We start from the raw sequence: 17,896 nt of genomic DNA on the forward strand, positions 1-17,896 counted from the left end.
TTTTATTAATTTAATTGGCCACAGGCCTAAAAATAGTCTTAAGTTCTGGAAAATTTCATATAGGCCAGCATCACAGTAGGAACATAAGAAATTTTAGAATATCGTGCTTTATTGTCTGGATCACTGGCTTCCTTGCCCTGATATACATTACAAGAATATTTCTTGGCTCCAGTTCAGGAGCAATAAAGCATGACTAAGTCCCAAGGAAGCAGCTTAGTTGGGCCAAACCAAAACGGAAGGCAATAGGAGTATACATTTAAACCTGGCTCTTTCACCATCTCATACTGTAGTAAGACCAGCATAAAACAGGAGAAGGAAACCAGCCCTAGTTCCTACAGTCTGTTCTACCACCACTACCCCCTTTTCACTTAGCAAAGTCAGAGACTAGGCATCGATCTTCAACTAAAGAAGAGCACTCCCAATAATTTTTTTTTGTGATTTGAGGTAGGGGTGTTTTGAGGAAACAAATAAACATGAAGAGTGTTCTACATTTTTCAACTATGGGATTATTTGGTGTTTAAAGTGTTTAAGGAAACTAACTGCTCCTGCCTGTATAATTAGAGAACAAAATCAACTTTCAACACAATTAGGGTGGAGCCATATTTGGACCCAATGTCACACACTGATAAATGATGTGAAAAAGATTGCAATTACATGCTTTTTGCAATCCCTGGAGCTTTTCAACATCTTGAACAATATCATTTAGCAAATCTTCACGTTCTGCAGAGGGGGAAAAGGTTAGATTGGTATGTTGAGCCCCTATAGGGCTTAATAAACTAATTTTGCATTAAAAGATTGCCCATCTAACCCCTTAATAGAAATATCAGATAATGTAAAGATCACCACATCATCATTCATGCTATTACAGATCTTCAGAGATTAATTTGAGTATGGTCCCCAAGAGGAAAAACATTCCTTATCCATCCTTTAAAATATGTTTCCACCTAGCTAATTCCATGTTTTAGGCTTCTTCTCATAGCATAAAGATGGTGCATTCTCTGTTTTTAAGAGGCCCATCTGCAACCCACCTCACAGCAAACCTCTTTGTATTTAGCTGTTTTAGTTTAGCAGCAGTATTTTCCCCTCTTCTTTTAACATAGGTTTTGCTTTCCAAATGGTCTCCATGATGAAGCAATGGAAGAATGGAAGACATAGTCAGGAAATAAAATCTGCCTAGCTCACCTTATCCATTTGTAGAGCTTCTGCCTCCTCACCTGAGTCCCTTGGTCCTGTTTACCAGGGCCATTCTGTTTTCCCCCATCACTTTCAAATTGGACTCTCCCTTGAACCCACCTGGCTTCCTTTTATGCTGTTTCACAGAAATGGAAGCTCATCTTCAAGAATCAATGCTGTCTAGAAGAACAACATAGCATTTCCTGCTTTACCATGCAGCTTTTTTCTGTGGATTAACCATTTCAGGACTTTTGATAGGTGTCCAAACCTCTGAATCTACCCATTTGACAAACTCACCTCCTTTCTCTGGAAGAAGAACCATTGCCAGCTATATTTTTCCACCAGCACATGGCCCCAGGGGAATGCAGCCATCACTTTCCTATCTTGTCTTGCACTAAATGTGCAAGTAAGACACCACTTGCCAGCCTTATTGCTGAGGCAGATCCTGGCTTAGCAGCGAGGGCAGCATGAAGTATTAAAGAAAGCAAATCAATGTCGCAGTGAGGAAGAACTCTTGGTAACTTTAGATGGTTAGCTTAAAAATTGAAGCATATGCTTCCGATCTCCATTAGTGAAAAACAAGAAGAATCTGAGGGTTCACCATTGCTCATTTACATACCAAGAAACCACTCTTTCCTATTATATCATAACTAGGTCTTAGGAATATAAAGGGAAAAATCATAGGAGATGCATGTTTCAATCACAGTTTGGAGGCATGTTTTCTTTAGAGAAAGGAGTCATTCTTGTGTAGATAGAGGTTCTATCAATTGTTATAGTAATAATCATGCTATAACTAAAATTTTTAATAGCTGAGTTTTAAATCAGAGCCATTGCTTTCAAATTGATAAGCAATATGGCCTCCTCCACAGGTAGAAAGTTCATTAGAAATAACTTTTATTCAAGAAAATCTATCAGGCACTTCCATAAAATATTTTGATTTCATCCCATAAGGAGCATATTTGGTTTGCTCCAAAAGAACCTTAGTAGTAACACCCTTACACTCCTGGATATTGATATGGCTGGTCAAGAGAGGAGCCCAAAAATCAGCAACCAATCAGAGCTTTGCTGCCTTTGGTTTTTTTTTCCCAGCAAAAAGACACTTCAGAAATCAAGGCAATTCAAAACCAAGTGCCACAGTGCTTTACTTTTGGAGGCAGAAGAGAGCATGAGAGCTGCTAGACAGAATGAAATTAGAATTTTCATTAATTGGAGCTTAAGCATTTAGTTTGCAGAGCTGCTCTTATCACAATATGGTCCATGCCTTAATCAGCTCACTGGTCAAATGGCTGCAGAAGTCCCAGCGTATGGTTGGAACTCAACAGCAGAGGACAGATCTTGTACTAGCAAAAATGATGCCTCCATCATCAATGCTATTGAAAAGTATTTTTTTTCTCTGAGGCTGTATGTATCGCATAAAACTGATCAGTGATCACAATAATCCTATGTGTTATTAAAGAGATAATTTAAAAACTTCTATGGCACAAATAGCCACATCTTTTAACCAGTCGATGCTATAGTATTTCAGGTAGGTACTGTATTAATCAGTAATGTGAATTTTGCTGTACTTGATATTCAAATGTTTATCTTGCTTTAGTGTTTTTCATTTTGCAGTAGTAGGCATTTATCTTCATCCCTGCTTTTTATAGACTAATCTGCAACATATTCCACAAAAATACAGTGCAGATGTTCAAAAGTGGCTCATATGAAGATTTTTGTCAACTCTTAAACAGTTGTGAAAAAAGAATACACTTAACAGCCACATTTTTTAAAAAAATATGGATGTTTCATTTCACAAATATTAACTGGAAAGAAAAAAAAACATGCTGGCGAGCTAAACAAGATAAAATATCTATACATCTGATACATAATATAAAGTCTACCAGTTAGACATAAAGTAATTTAACCTTTAAGAATGGCTGTTGGGAATTGTGGTTTTCAATCTCCTGCAATGGAAGATGCTAAAGATTCAACATCATAACCTTAAAAGCAAAATATAGAGTGAAAGAAGAGTTGAAGAGTAAGTAAGAAAAACAATTCCAGAAGCCCACAAAATTCTACTCCACATAAACACCTAAAAAACCCCCACCACTTTCAAATTCTGAATACTGATCAGTTCTGAGGGAAGTTCTTTTTCCAGATGCCATCATTCCTGAACTCCTTAAATACACAAATACAAATATGCCAAAGACTTTGCTTCTGTTGCTGTCCTGCTCATCATCTCTCAACAAAGGAATTCTTAAAACTCTGTTATGATATACTGAAGCCATTTAGTACACACATAGTCAAATATTTCAAATGAACCAAACACTACTATGCCTAATCTCTGAACATGTGCCTGGAAGTGCCATGGAAACTGATATAGTTTGTCTCTCTATCTCTGTTTCTTTCTTACATTCATACATTACTCCAGTCTAGAAGAAAAAATAGTCTAAGTTCAAAAAAGCCCTGTAGTTAAAACGGAGCTTACAATGCATGCAAAGCATAATTGGTAAGTTAAATTGACTGAAATATGAATCTGGAATATAAAGGTGAAAAAAATCTGGAATTAACTTAGTTGGAAAATTGATGCAAATATGAAGGAGTCAGTGCTTCGGAGAAAATTTGTAGCTCCCTCAGAAAAGGGCTGTCACGGTGGGCTGGTCAGTTACAAATTACTGTTTACTAAAGGCAAACAGTGAGGTCACTTCTTGCCACTCCACCTAGCTCTTCATGATGTTTCTTAGCACCCTGGCTTACCTCTTTTTCCCAGATAGGTGGGCACATTTTGAACAGAGAATTGACTGCAGGCTCTTATTACTACTTTGTTTTCCAGGAATTCCAATATGGCCTCTGCAATGGCCCAGAAACAACATTGGAAATGTTTTATTTATTTATTTCAAATGGCTACCAAATAAGAAAAACTCAAGTGCTTTGCATACCAAATTCCTGTTTTTTTAAAAAAAAAAATTTTTTTTTTTAAAAAAGGAAGATATGGCAAGGAACTTGATGGTTGCACAGCCCATATGCTCTCAATATTTCCTCCCACTGAACAAAATTGCATATAGAAGTGAACAGAAAGAAAAGAAAATATGCATGTTCATGAACTATTTTTAGTTAGGGAAAAAACATCTCAGAGAAATAAATGCTGGAATAACTGGTTCCTCCTTTTTTCACTAGTTGGCAGTGCCCCATTCTGATTGACCTGCGGTTAAAACTTTAATTGGTTAAAAGCCAATTTGCATATTTCTGTAAATATGGGTCTGTTCTCCTTATAGTGGATTCCACATTTTCTGTTCTGCATTACAGTCTAATTAGAACAATACACTTGGAACACACCAGGGCAACATAGACGGCTGTCTGGAGGACAATGGGAATTAAAATTCAGTGTATCTGGAAGTCCCGAGTGAGGGAGGGCTGGACCTGGAGTATCAGTGTATGAAAAGGTTTACTCGGTCCTTTGAAGTCTGCAAAGAATAAGGAAGATGACCTTGTTGGAAATATGCAAGAGCCATTAATTAGCCAAAGGAAACTGAAACATTTTTTAAAGTCCTTATATAAACAAAATAATATTTGGAAACAGCTCAGAAAAATCTCCCTGATTCACTGGGGCATTGAAGGGACAAATGTCAGGTGTGTTTGTGTGAAGATATAGCAAAGCCAGACTTGCAGGATTCTGTTGATGTAACTGAGGTAGGCCTTCTAGTCTTCTATGGTACTAAATTCCTGGATTCTGGCCTATTTAGTGTAGCTGACAGAATCCCCACATAACCTGATGGGGCACCTAAGCTAAACATTTGTACCAGCAGTATATATTTTGTTATATAATTTGAATTACCTAAAGAGAAGTAGGAATACATGACGAGGTCACCCTTTTCATTTCTAACAATGTTCTCATATTCAGAATTATGAAAGATGCCAGAAAATCATAACATGTCAAGAAAATGGTGCTCTAAGACATTTTCAGAAAATTTAAATGATTGGTCCAGCATTTGTAGGAGAGCTAGTAGAATTATAGAACATATTTAGAAATTGGATGCATGGTTGTTGTTTTTTTTAGCTTTTAGAGATGGTACAATTTGAGGCCCTAGAATCACTTGTATTATACCTCCATAACAACTTGAGTGAGTCCACAAAATTCTTTAAAATACTGCTACCAAATGCTAATTTTTAAAGGAGGAAATGTTAAATAAACAGAGATTTTGTTAATTAAATTAAGTTTTGCTCTGACCCCACCCAGTTCTTTAATCTCTTTCCACATGCACATTGTTCATCTAGGTGTCTTCCAGTATGGCTGCTTGGGGTTTTACCTTTTCCTCCTTCGAAGCATATCCCTGCTTTAAAAATAACATTGGTGCATTATATAATGTCTTTTGTCTTGCAAAGTAAATTTGTCCAGCAAAGAGAAATGTACCTATGAAAGTTAAATTTGTCTATTTCAGGGGTCTTCAAACTTGGCCCTTTTATGACCTGTGGACTTCAACTCTCAGAATTCCTCAGCCAGGCACGCTGGCTGAGGAATTCTGGGAGTTGAAGTCCACAGGTCATAAAAGGGCCAAGTTTGAAGACCCCTGGTCTATTTAAACATGTTGCTTTATGCTTTTCAAAAGTATATTCAAAGGAAGAAATCTCTACATAGCACTAATTCTGCACACATAGAGAGACATTAGCATGATTGTGTAACAATTTATAGCTTGTTTTTCCAAATGTTCCGCTTGTTCCTGATGTAGTGGTTAGTATACGGATGCCTCAGCCATTTCAGGGAATTTCTCCAGCTCCCAGTCAAAGCTAAAAAACTGGCAGAAAACAGGCCCAGTCCAGTAACAATTCTATTACACAAGAGTATGCCCATTTTAAAATTCCAATTGTATAAGTATCAAAAACCAGAAGTTCACATGTCTTAAGTCACTGTGTTCCCATTTGAGCAACAATCGTTTTAAACTAAAATTTGGCAGAGGATTATCGCGTAATGTAGACCAAATGCACTTGGAATGCTGAAAAACAGCATTAAAAAAACCAAGAGATTTCACTTGGAAAACACTTGAACTAGACAACCACAGCTCCCATTTTACACAAAACCTTTTAGAATTATGAATACACTTCAAGGAAAGTCCATTGCTCAAGCTCAAGACTTGGAAGGAAAGCACAATAATTTTAACTTAAATGGAAGATCTACATAAGATTGAAACTCAGGGGAACAGATCAAAGAGATGAGTTATTATTATTTTTTTTCCAAACAATAAAAGAAGGAATACACTTTTTGAAAGTTACTTTGAAAATATAGAAATCAAAATATAGATGATCTATAATAGCATCCCCCAGTTTGAGACTCTGAATTATCATTTAAGAATTAGCGGTTCACATGACTTTTGACTTTTTTTTACTCTTAACCTGCCCCTCCCCACCACTCACCCCATGTATATTTTTAGCTAAAGAAAATCCCTTCATATTTCACTGGTCTGTTGTCCAATCTTCTATTACCAACTTTTTCATAATCCTTTCCAAAACATCTTGTTATATTTTTACAGTATTTCATTTAACTTTCTAGAAATCCTGTCCTGCCTTAAATATAAACACATACTAAACTTGGAATGACTAATATATTTTGATATATCTGATATATTTGGAAAACTAGAAAACCTGGAGGTTGGAAGATTAGAAGAAGCTAGATGATAACTTACACCTATGTCTTTTGATTGAAACATACATTAGGATAGAAACAAGAGAATGAAAAAAGTAAAGCCTTTTTTCAAAGAAGAGCAAACTTATTTTCTTTCCCTGGATATAGACAGCTGTAACTTGGGATTTACCTTAAAGCAAAGCCCTGGAAGTTGAGACAGGAATTGCGAAAAGATTGCAAGACTTTGGGGAAAGGACTGTGGAAGAAATGACAAAGATTACAATGTAAGGGTTGAAGCAGGGTGCCTGGCTGAGGAATTCTGGGAGTTGAAGTCCACAAGTCATAAAAGGGCCAAGTTTGAAGACCCCTGGTTGAAGAATGATCCCATATATGAGTGTAAAAACATGGATTTCATTATGAAGTTTCATCCATGGAATCATTCAGATGTTCAGGTTTCATTCAGAAGTGCACATGAATGCAGTTCATGGTAGGTCTAAATGGGCCAAAATTAATAGACTGGCGCAGCTTAGAGGAACATAATTTTATCATGATGTAACAGATGAAAAATATAGGATCCATATTTATTAATAAAGCAGGCAAGAAGAGGATTTCTCATATGGAACTGTTTGACTCTGAGCCAGACCACTAGTCCAAATCACTTGAGTTGTTGGCACTAAAGATCTGGGCCAAACTCCAAGGCCTTCAGAACAATTAACCAAATAGTAGAATGGTGTAAATAGACTAAGCAGTAGCAGGTTGGAGCTAACATATCTTGATTTGGGATCAAAAATTGAAAGGTTTCTTCTCTTATGACAGTTTACCCAGATTCCAGACCTTTCCCTCTTAACTTTCCCTCAGTGCTACAAAGTTCATCCAAAATAAGAAGAAAAAAAAAGACAGCCTTTCCTGTGGAGCCTCATATCAAGTAGTGAGCTTTGCCATTTCAAACGTATCAGACTCCATCTACGTCTGCTTTTAAGAAAGCCCTAAAGCCCCATTAATTTATCCAAGGAATCCTGTTAACAAGACTTATTATATTGGCAAGGACACCAATTGGAACTGAGATTTCTTTTTCTGTGGTGGAACATATTCTTTTAATGTTGGCTTTCTAACCACAGGCATCCAGTGAAACCTAGATTTTCTTACAATTAGAAGTAGTGAACTACAATATTAATTACAACAGTCTTCTAAATCCTGAGATACTAGCATCAGATTAGCATCAGCATTGGGGTGCAGGCTCGAGATCCGAGGCCAGCGGAATGGGGTGAGCTCCTATTACTTGTCCCAGCTCCTGCCCACCTCGCAGTTCAAAAGCATGTAAATGCAAGTAGATAAATAGGTACCACTTTGGTGGGAATGTAACAGCATTCGATGCACCTCAGCATATGGTTATGCTGGCCACATGAGCATGGAAATATCTTCAAACAATGCTAGCTTCCTCAGCTGAGAAACAGAGTTGAGCACCATCCCCTAGAGTTTGGACATGACTGGAAAGGGGAAAACCTTTACCTTTATCTTCTAAACTCTGAAATATTACATGCACATTCACCCTAAAACAACCTTCTTGCAAAAATAGGAATAATTATGAAGGAACAAGAAAAAGAGGAAGGTCTTTGGGAAAAGGAACATACCTGTCCGGTAGACAAAATTTCCATCAGTTTCGGAGGATGATGGCGACACCAGTTCTTCTTCGAACTCATTAGAGCTGAATGATCCAGAATGATTCCTTTGTCTTGCTTTTTCCATCAGATCTGCATCTGTGGTCATCACATGTCTCAGCGAGTCATTCAGGTAGCGATTTAATAAGCTGTTTTTGTATTTAGGAGGTGCCACATAATCCTCATTGGCACTTCCTTCTGGTTTTACTCCAGATTTTATGACAGAACTTTCTGATTTAATCACAGTATGATGAACCTGTGTGTTGTATTCTCCTTCATTTTGGGGAGGGTTTTCAACATCTGCAAAGAGAAGAACAATCAAGCAGAAACTTTTCTTATGTATCTTTATACTCCTAAAGAAGCCTTCAGTGGAAAACTGAGTTCAGATGACATTATCATGATGTCTTTTCTAAAATCCATTTACATAGACTTCTCTAACCTGCCCCATCCTCAATTCCCAGTTCCCAGCCATATGGGTGAAATGTGCTTCCCATCGGTTACTCATATACTATATATATGAGATTCACCCATTTAAAGCAGTGAAACAAAATCCCCCCCAAAAGAAAAAACTTATTACATGGTTTATCTACTACATTTTTGGCAGTTCCCCAAAGAAACAAGACAGGGTTCACTTCATACATAATTTATCTTTGCAATAGTGGGACTGCTGCAATTGCTATAGAAGACAAATATTTTTATGTAAATATACAGTGAACTCCCTCTTGTCTCTTAATACATTATAACTGGGCTTTAAGAAAGATTAGTTCAAATAATTCAGAAAGAATTGACATTTTCCTGCCAAACTTAACTTTGGGAAGAATTCTTGTAGGAGAGGGCAAGAAGTAGGCATAAGATTTATTCCTTTTCTACTAAACCATCATTGCATACCGTCAAATAATATAGTCCCTCTGGATATAAATAGGCTTTTAATCTTTGAAGTGACTTTTAGAGACATTCATTCTTCTTCAGAGTCCAGGAAGATGCTGCTTATTGGACATAGTTGAGGAGCACAGATCAAGGCAAAAACAGCATGCAAGACTATTGACCTTGAGAAATAATAATTATTTTCAATTTTATAGACTTTTTTATAGAGACAACTTGAAAGTATCAAAAACAAACCTTCGGAACATGAATCATCACTGCTTACGCTAAGCCGTTCAGCATTTCCTTGAACATACTTATTGTATAGTTTTATTCGTAAAGCCCAGCTGAGATCCGGTTGGCGGACAGTATTTTTAAGACGCCGCCTTGCATTGGCAAACCAATTTGACACCTAAATAAAAGACAAATGCATCAAATTTGTCTTTGACCCAGAACATTGAGAACTGAATTTCTCCTCTGTAAATGTGATGAAAGAAGTATAAAAGGCAGAAAAATGATTCATAGTCCTATTTTAACAGTTATATGGGCACTGGAAAAACATGATATCGAGTTCTATGTCTATCGATTATTAAATAAAAGGTCAATCTGTGCTCCTGAAGCTCTTGCTGAATCCTAGTTAATAGAGCTCATATGGAAAAAGATGGGAATTGGCTCAAAAATATCTGGAGAGCCACCTGCTACCTACTTCTGTAAAATGACCAATAATAGAATCTTACATTGCAGAGTCCCAGATACAAATAGGATGTGGGTGGCTATACAACTAGGCTACCAAATTCAAGAGATTGCTGCAATTGTTCAGGCTTTCGGATTGCTAGGTCAGTTTTTCTGATCCTTATAGCCCAGACCGGCTTCCCATTTCTGCTGATTCCTTATGCTAGAGAGTACTATGGGATCAGCATAGGAACATGTATTATTCTATAACACAAACGTAGATGAGCCAATGTTTAGAACGTATATACTTTTGGAATTCTTTGTTGAATAGTCTGCATTAATGATTTCATCATTTATTTGTTCGGGGGGGTGGAGAGAGAAAGATTTGTTGGCTTAATAGCTGCATAAGCCTCCCCTGCCACGTGAAGAAGTAGACTTTTATCCACATAGCTCTTGATGTAGGCAATATAAAACTAGTGTGATTTATATGGATGCACCTCTATTTCATGGAAAAAGCCAAAATGAAGCCTTGTGCACTCAATATTTCCATGTCAATAGCAAGCATTATTCACACGAATATGAACAGCTCCCTGTTTAAAGTTCAGCTATCCAGCGTGAAATAGGGTCATCTCAAGAAAATGTATCTGCGTCCTCCAAACACTTGAATTTTGGGTGTTGTCTTCTCATGAAAACAATTATGAAATCATCATTTTTGTCAATTTAGGGACTAAAGGAAATAAGCTCGCAATTCATACTGCCTCAAAAAGGAGAGAAGAGGTTGTTACTCTAAGCACTGTAGCTATCACAATATTTCAATAAATAAACATTTTAAAAGGCTGTATTTGTTGCAATGGTTGGTCAAGGAGCAACGTTTAGTATTCCATTTCACTAAAGCAATACAGTCAGTTTAGAGTTGATAAATACTGCATCAGTCATTGGTTTCTCAGAACTGTCATTACTATCTCTGTTTGGCTTCTACATTTCTTAAAATGCTACATTTCTGTTCCTATGAATTGGCCCCATTCCAGAAGCATGTAAAGCCTGAAATAAACCATTGCATACAGTTCCAAACCCACAGTCACCACCAGATTGTTAACTAGAGCATCCATCATAGCTTCCAAAGGTGTCAGCAGAAGCACATGTTTAGGCTTTGCAGTTCTCTCTCTCTCTCTCTCTCTCTCTCTCTCTCTCTCTCTCTCTCTCTCTCTCTCTCTTCCTCCCTCCTTCTCTCCCTCTGTCTCTCTCTCCCCCCTCTCTCCCTCCCTCTCTCCCTCCCTTATCAAATAATTTTCTGCATTTCATAAATACCTAAATGAAGCCCTTTTTTGAATCCTGCATATGCTACCTCTAATTCCATCTTGGAACAAAAGGCAGGCTCTAAAATGCCATAACAGAACAAACAAAAATTAGAAGGATGCATAGTCCTAGCTGGACTAGGAAAATTGTAGTTATTCAGACTTGGAACGATACTAGCTACAGTGGGCCACAATTCCCAAAATTTCTAAGCAACAGGACCAATGCACTGTGCTCTCACAAAACTGGAGTATCTGAAGCTGGAGAAAGTTTGGATTAAATTAATCCAATTTTTTTTACATGCCCTTCATTCTGTTTTGCTTCTTTTTCTTATTTACTATTATGATAAACTGTTTCTATTCAGCAAATGTATTTTTCAGGTGGTTTTAGGGCAGGTCTCCCATTTTCTAATGCATTAAATAAACATCATACTTAAAATATAAATCATAAAGTACATTCCTATCTTTATCTCCTTTGAAGGGAAAAGAATACTGGGATATTGCAGATTGTGTTGCACAAGGATAAACATCTAAAAGAGCAATTTCTCCAAACTGTGTTCTCCAGAAGTGTGGGTCAATAATAGGATGAAGCTAGCTGTAAGTTTTGAGAGTTGAAGTTCAAGACATCTGAAGACTGGAGATGATTGAAAGGGAGAAGATGGCTCACCTAAGTGATTCTCTCTTCCTGAGTAAATTATATCCTATGCAGTATATGCTTTTGCATAGTTGAATATTGCCAGAGCCTCAGAAGCTCAAAAGCAAGCCATTAGTCATACTGTGGCAAATCATATTCAACAATAAAGCCATTCATATTTCCCCTTCTGGAAAGAATGTTCAGCTTTTTTTTTTTAATTCCTAGGAATGGCTAAAACCAAATTTAAAATAAAATAAATCCACCCCTACGGGAATAGTGCAAATGAAAACATGACATACAGCATTCATTGCAAATTAGCAGGACAAATTGCTAGCCTCCAAATTGGGGGCTAATTGGTGAGATAAATATAGGCTGTGGCTTTTAGTCGAATATGGCTTCCTGCTCCAGTTCTGTAGTTTTGGAGTATAATGTTTCTGGCTCTAAAGCAAATAGGAGAAAAGGGAGTCTACAAGTCATACTACAGGCTGTTCCATTGGTTTTGTTTAAGTTACATGAATTAGGCACCATATTCAGCTGACTTCAGCTGTACATATTTTTTCCAAATATTCTTTTAGAAACCTTCTTCCTTTCCTTAAGCCAAAATTATCTAATAACAGGGACAATTTGCTTGTTTGCTAGATTTATATCCTGCCAGGAACTCAGAGAGGCAAATGGCACCTTTTTTTTCAAATACACCAGACAAATCTCCTGAGGGACAGGATTGGCTGAAGGAATGACCCAAAGTCCCTCAGTGAACTTCCAGGGCTGAGTTAAAGCTGGATCTCCAGGTCCTAGCTTACTATTTTTATCATCTTAAATTAGGGTTTCCCAACCTTGGCAATTTTCAGGTATATGGACTTCAAATCCCAGAATTACACAGCCAGCACAGCTATTGCTGAAAATTCTAAGAGTTGAAATTGACTCACCTTTAAAATGCCAAGGTTGGGAAATAGATTCTTGGGAAAACAGTAGATTTTGTTTTCCACCAGAAACTCGATGTTAATTTTTCCAACTTGCTTATAGTGCTTGTGGTAACTCACTTACTTACTTACTTGTAGTGAATAAAATTGAGAGGGTGTACAAAACCCTCTCTCTACAATGTCTCCACTGGGTCTTCATCAGGATTTCCATCCAACTAAATGTCCCAAACTAGTGGATGGTCAATGGCTTCTGGTTATACTTAACATGTTTGTGTATGATTGGGGGATTAAAGGAAAACCATCCGTAGCTAGAACATTGCTGGCTGAAGAAAAAAGCTAATAAGAAGTCTTAAGGTTCCCCGGTTGCATTCAGAAAACTTATAATTTGCTTTACAATTTAGCACTCCTTTGGTTGCATAATCCCCCAACCCTGGATTAAGAGATTATAAATACAATCTTCTTCTGATAGAAGAAACAGCAAGTAATAAATAATCTGAAAGAGAAGCAACAACAGGCAGTGTTAATAGGAAAATATTTACATGGTAGGTTTTCTGAATGATTTTGAATTAAGACTGCAGAACTGACATGCTTAAAAAGACTTTCCACTCTTCTATTAAATATTCAAATACATATAATACACACAATTAATGCAGTAACTTAAACTGAAGATGAAGGGGCCAGAGTAACAAGCCTATGGACCTCCAGGGAAGTTAAACTAAGTCTAAGCCATAAAGCTAAGAGGCTATGAGAGATAACTTTAGGAATGTCCTTAGGGGGCTATAGATTCACCACAGATATAAAGAGTTCCTTTATACACAAGGCAAATTATTTCAAAGATTTTTTTTTCTTCACGCGCATATTTATGGAGTCTTAATGCAATCTTACTTATATTTACCCAGCAACAAGTTCCACTAAGTTCCGTGGATATTAGGGCAAGGCAGATCAGCTTCAGATTGCAGTTTGAATGGCTAAAAATTAATAACAATAATCAACTGTGGTGGGTTATGAGAGGATTTCTTTTTCCAATTTGGCACCAATCCCATCATAAGAAAGATTTGACTGAAACTGAAATAAAACCATAATTCTAATGCTATATCAACTTAACCAAATAAAACTAACATAGCAACGTGTTACAGAATTTGACAGAATGATGCAAAGGAAGGGGTCAACCTCATTATATGGAATGCATGACAAGGAAATACAGATCATGAGAACACTTATTTTGGTCAACTCCAGAAGTGTCCTGGCACTTAACAATCCTAGATTAAAGTCAGTCATCCAACACTATTTGATCATCTGGAATGCACAGCTTTAAGGAATGAGAACTATTTTTTCAAGTACATATTAAAATATGACCTAGTTCACAAGATAAAATAATGTCAGTTTGAGTTGGTATGGTTGCAGAGAAATTATTCTACATTCAGGTGTGACTTGAAATTATACTCTGTCTTTATTATTCTTGAAGATTGGCTTCTTTTAATCAATAATCAGATCTCAACCACAATTCATTCTCTCCTTTTCTTTCCCTTCATGCAGATATGACAGGATTGCTGGACCAAGCATGGAAGGAACATGTGGAATATTTTATTATAGTTCTTTTGTTTGTTTGTTTGTTTGTTTGTTTGTTTGTTTGTTTGTTTGTTTTTGGACCACATGCTTCTGTCAAGTAAGATAGATCTTCAATAAAATTAAGCATTTTTCTTCTTAACCAGACATGCCATTTAACTTCTGTGGAACATATTGCCATGAAAAGTTAAGAAGGCAAAAGGACTACATTTAATAAAAGTCCTTCAAAAAAGGGAAAAAATTAATGGGAGTGTCCAACTTATTCCTACACAGTTAAAGTAGTCAAATGACAAGGTTAATGGTTGGACTAGAATGAAAACATATCTCCATACCTGCCTAAGTTTTATTATACATCATTTCACAATAGACTTGATATAACAAAATTCCCAAGGAGCCATGGTGGCACATTGGTTAGAAAGCAGGCTAATTCTGCCCACAGCCAGGAGTTCAATCTTAACGGACTCAAAGTTGACTCAGCCTTCCATCCTTCCGAGGTTGGTAAAATGATGATTGCTGAAGACAATAGCTAACATTGTAAACCAGTGAGAGAGTGCTATAAAGCACTATGGAACTGTATATATGTCTAAGTGCTACTGCTATTGCTAAGAAATCACAATAAAGCCAAAACACTGAAATCAAACACTTGATTTATTCCCCAATCTGATTTCCTCCACCCTGTTCAAGTGATCTTCATCCAACCAAACACAATTATGGATGCTACAGTTCCACATGTATAGACAGTCATGTTGATGTAATAAATATCATCTGGAAGCCTAAATCAAGCTATCCATATTTTCCAGAGAAATTATTTAATTTACTCATACAATAATGGTTTCTTGCCATAGTTTAATTCCCAACTTCCTTCCAGTACCAATAGTTTTAAGGCAGAGATAGATAGATACTTATTTCTGGAACAGATCAAAACAATAAAATCAGATTAATATTCAGATAAAAGCTTGTGGCTGCTGCTTTTTTGGAATGAAATAACTGGTATTTAGTTTCCATTTAACTGAAGACAAAAATAAATCTACATGTACTTGAAAGAGCAGCTGAAGTACACTCCAGCTGCACTAAGAACTTCAGTTGTTTGTTCAATACCACTGGAAGACACAAAATTGGGGGAAATTGTTATAGGACAGATGTGCATCTTTCCAGATTGAGAACGATATTTGGCCTTTGAATGGCATCCTATACTCTCAAATGTATTAAAATTAAACGTGCTTAATATTACTCTCCAATCATTACAGCCATGCAAAATTTGTCACTCTAGGAACAGAATGTTCAGGAGAGCTCCCAAATATTCTTCTGAAACATGCCAAAACTTTTCCTGTCTTAGGGAAGTTTGGCAGTTTTTGAAAGTAAATCCTTCATGTCTGGTTTGAAGAATTTACTTCCAGAAACCAACAAACCTCCGGAATGGGATAATCTGAAGGGAGATGGAGCATTCTGAAGTGCCACAAGTAAATAAATTTTACTCTTCTCTATTATTTCTCTTCCTTCTATTACATTAAAAAAGTTTGTAATTTCTGGTGGTCCAGATGGGTCATATCTAAGGTTTTTCACAGGCTGCAAATGGTCTTTACACCATGCATGTTTTATTTAGATGTAAACTATACTTGCTGGTACATCTGATGGCAACCAATCAGACTTTTTAAAGCAGAGTCTGCAGAGTATTTTCTTCTTACCTGGACCAGAGTCATCTGGGAGCCAAGAGCCAGCAAGATCTTCTCTGTCTTAGTTGGGTAGGGATTATCCCGGTGCTTATACAACCACTGCTTCAGTGGTCGTGCCATATCCTGCAGGGCCTGGCGCTTGTGCCTCACCTTCCCACTGTTCTGCCGGGCACTGTGAATGAGGCAAGACAGAGGGGAGAGAAAAGGTATATTGAGTTCTTAGCCTCCTAGGTCTCAGGAGCAAAGGGCAGAAAGCTATGCATTCATACGACTACTCATGGGATGGAGAAGCAGGGCATCAATGAGTCATGAAAGGGAATTGTTCGTCATGACTGTATGTATCAGGTTGCTACTCCAATCCAGGGTTGAGAATGAAACTGATCAAATGTTTTACAAAAATGAACCCTCGGCTTCCACTTGTGGAAGTCTGATCTATAGCTTCTCCCATTCTCCCAAGTCAGAATAGCAGATATAGACTATAATCAATGTGGAAACAACATTACCCCATGGTTTGTTAAATATACAGATCTCGGGATTAGCAGAAAAAAATTAAGCCATAAATCGTAACGTCAAGCGATATGCTACGCTAGAATCGAACAGGCTACATTATGGCTCCCCATGTGTAGATCCCCAATAGAGAGCCCATTAATGCTAACCCAACCAGAGACCAACCTCTTTGTGCCCCCCATAACACAAATAATTTTATTGTTTTTTAACTATAAGTAGTTCTCAACTTATAATCATTCGTTTAGTGACCATTCAAAGCTATTGTGTCACTTTAAAAGTGATTAAAATTCAGGCACTTGACAACTGGCAAGCATCTACAATGGTCGGTAGTGTCCTTGGGGTCCTGTGAGCACCGTTTGTGACCTTTCCAGACAGCATCTAACAAAGTCAATGGGGAAAGCTGGATTTGTGTTAACGGCTGCATGATTCATTTAACAATTGCAATGACTTGCTTAATAGGCAAGGCACAAAGGATTGTAAAGTTGGGCACAACTCACTTCGCAACTGCCTTGCCAAGCAATGGACATTCTGGTCCCAGCTGTGATGGTAAGTTGAGGACTACCTATACTACAGCATTATTTTTGTGAATACGAGCTTCCCTTCTCCCCTCCCTCCAAGTTTTCTCCTGCTAGGGGCTGAATAGGGATAAAGCACAGAGTCAGCATATGGATCCAGTCATCCCAAATTTCAGCTCAGTTGGCTTTGTCTCTTCTGGCTTCTTAGGTCTGGACTGTCTTATTTCTATTAAGCAACTGTATTTTCACAGGAATGTGATTACAATAATTCCAACTTCAGCTGGATTATCAGTACCATCCTAGAAGTCAAAATTATAAATGGGAATGACTCTGAATATACTCTGGAGCCTTTTCTAACATATTCCTGTCGTTGTACATGATCAATGGTAATTACAAGCAACATAAAGGAGAACCCTGCTGATTAAACTAAAGGTCAATTGATTCCAAATATTTCCCAGAAGGATCAGCCTCAGTCTCTGAGACATATGGGGCAACTGAGGCATGAAGGCCACAGTTCTTTAAACAAAGATCTAAAGGCATTCAGAGCAGCCCACAAATGCAGACATATAAGGGAGTGTGGATTTACAAACTATGCATAATCATTTATTCAGGTTTTATGGAAGAATACACAGACCCATACCAGTCGGGTTTCAGGCCGGGGCACAGCACGGAAACGGCATTGGTCGCGTTGGTCAATGATCTCTGGAGGGCCCGGGACAGAGGGCACTCCTCTGTCCTTGTTCTTTTGGACCTCTCAGCGGCTTTTGATACCGTAGACCACGGTATCATGCTGCGGCGTCTCGGTGAGTTGGGAGTCGGAGGCACCGTT

At 37.5% G+C, this 17,896-nt stretch overlaps 1 protein-coding gene across 1 annotated transcript in view; it reads right to left on the minus strand.

Annotated features, from left to right (window-relative positions):
• MKX (mohawk homeobox) overlaps positions 1 to 17,896 on the minus strand; it is a 53,384-nt gene that overhangs the window by 29,949 nt on the left and 5,539 nt on the right. Inside the window, exons 2-4 of the mRNA XM_015810673.1 lie at positions 16,058 to 16,217; positions 9,547 to 9,700; positions 8,401 to 8,727 (exon numbers count right to left, since the gene is read on the minus strand). Coding sequence (XP_015666159.1) covers positions 8,401 to 8,727; positions 9,547 to 9,700; positions 16,058 to 16,217 — 641 coding nt within the window. The remainder of the gene's footprint in view (positions 1 to 8,400; positions 8,728 to 9,546; positions 9,701 to 16,057; positions 16,218 to 17,896) is intronic.

Source organism: Protobothrops mucrosquamatus, unplaced genomic scaffold (assembly GCF_001527695.2).
Source record: "Protobothrops mucrosquamatus isolate PMUCROS unplaced genomic scaffold, P.Mucros_1.0 scaffold13, whole genome shotgun sequence".
Lineage (NCBI taxonomy): Eukaryota > Metazoa > Chordata > Lepidosauria > Squamata > Viperidae > Protobothrops > Protobothrops mucrosquamatus.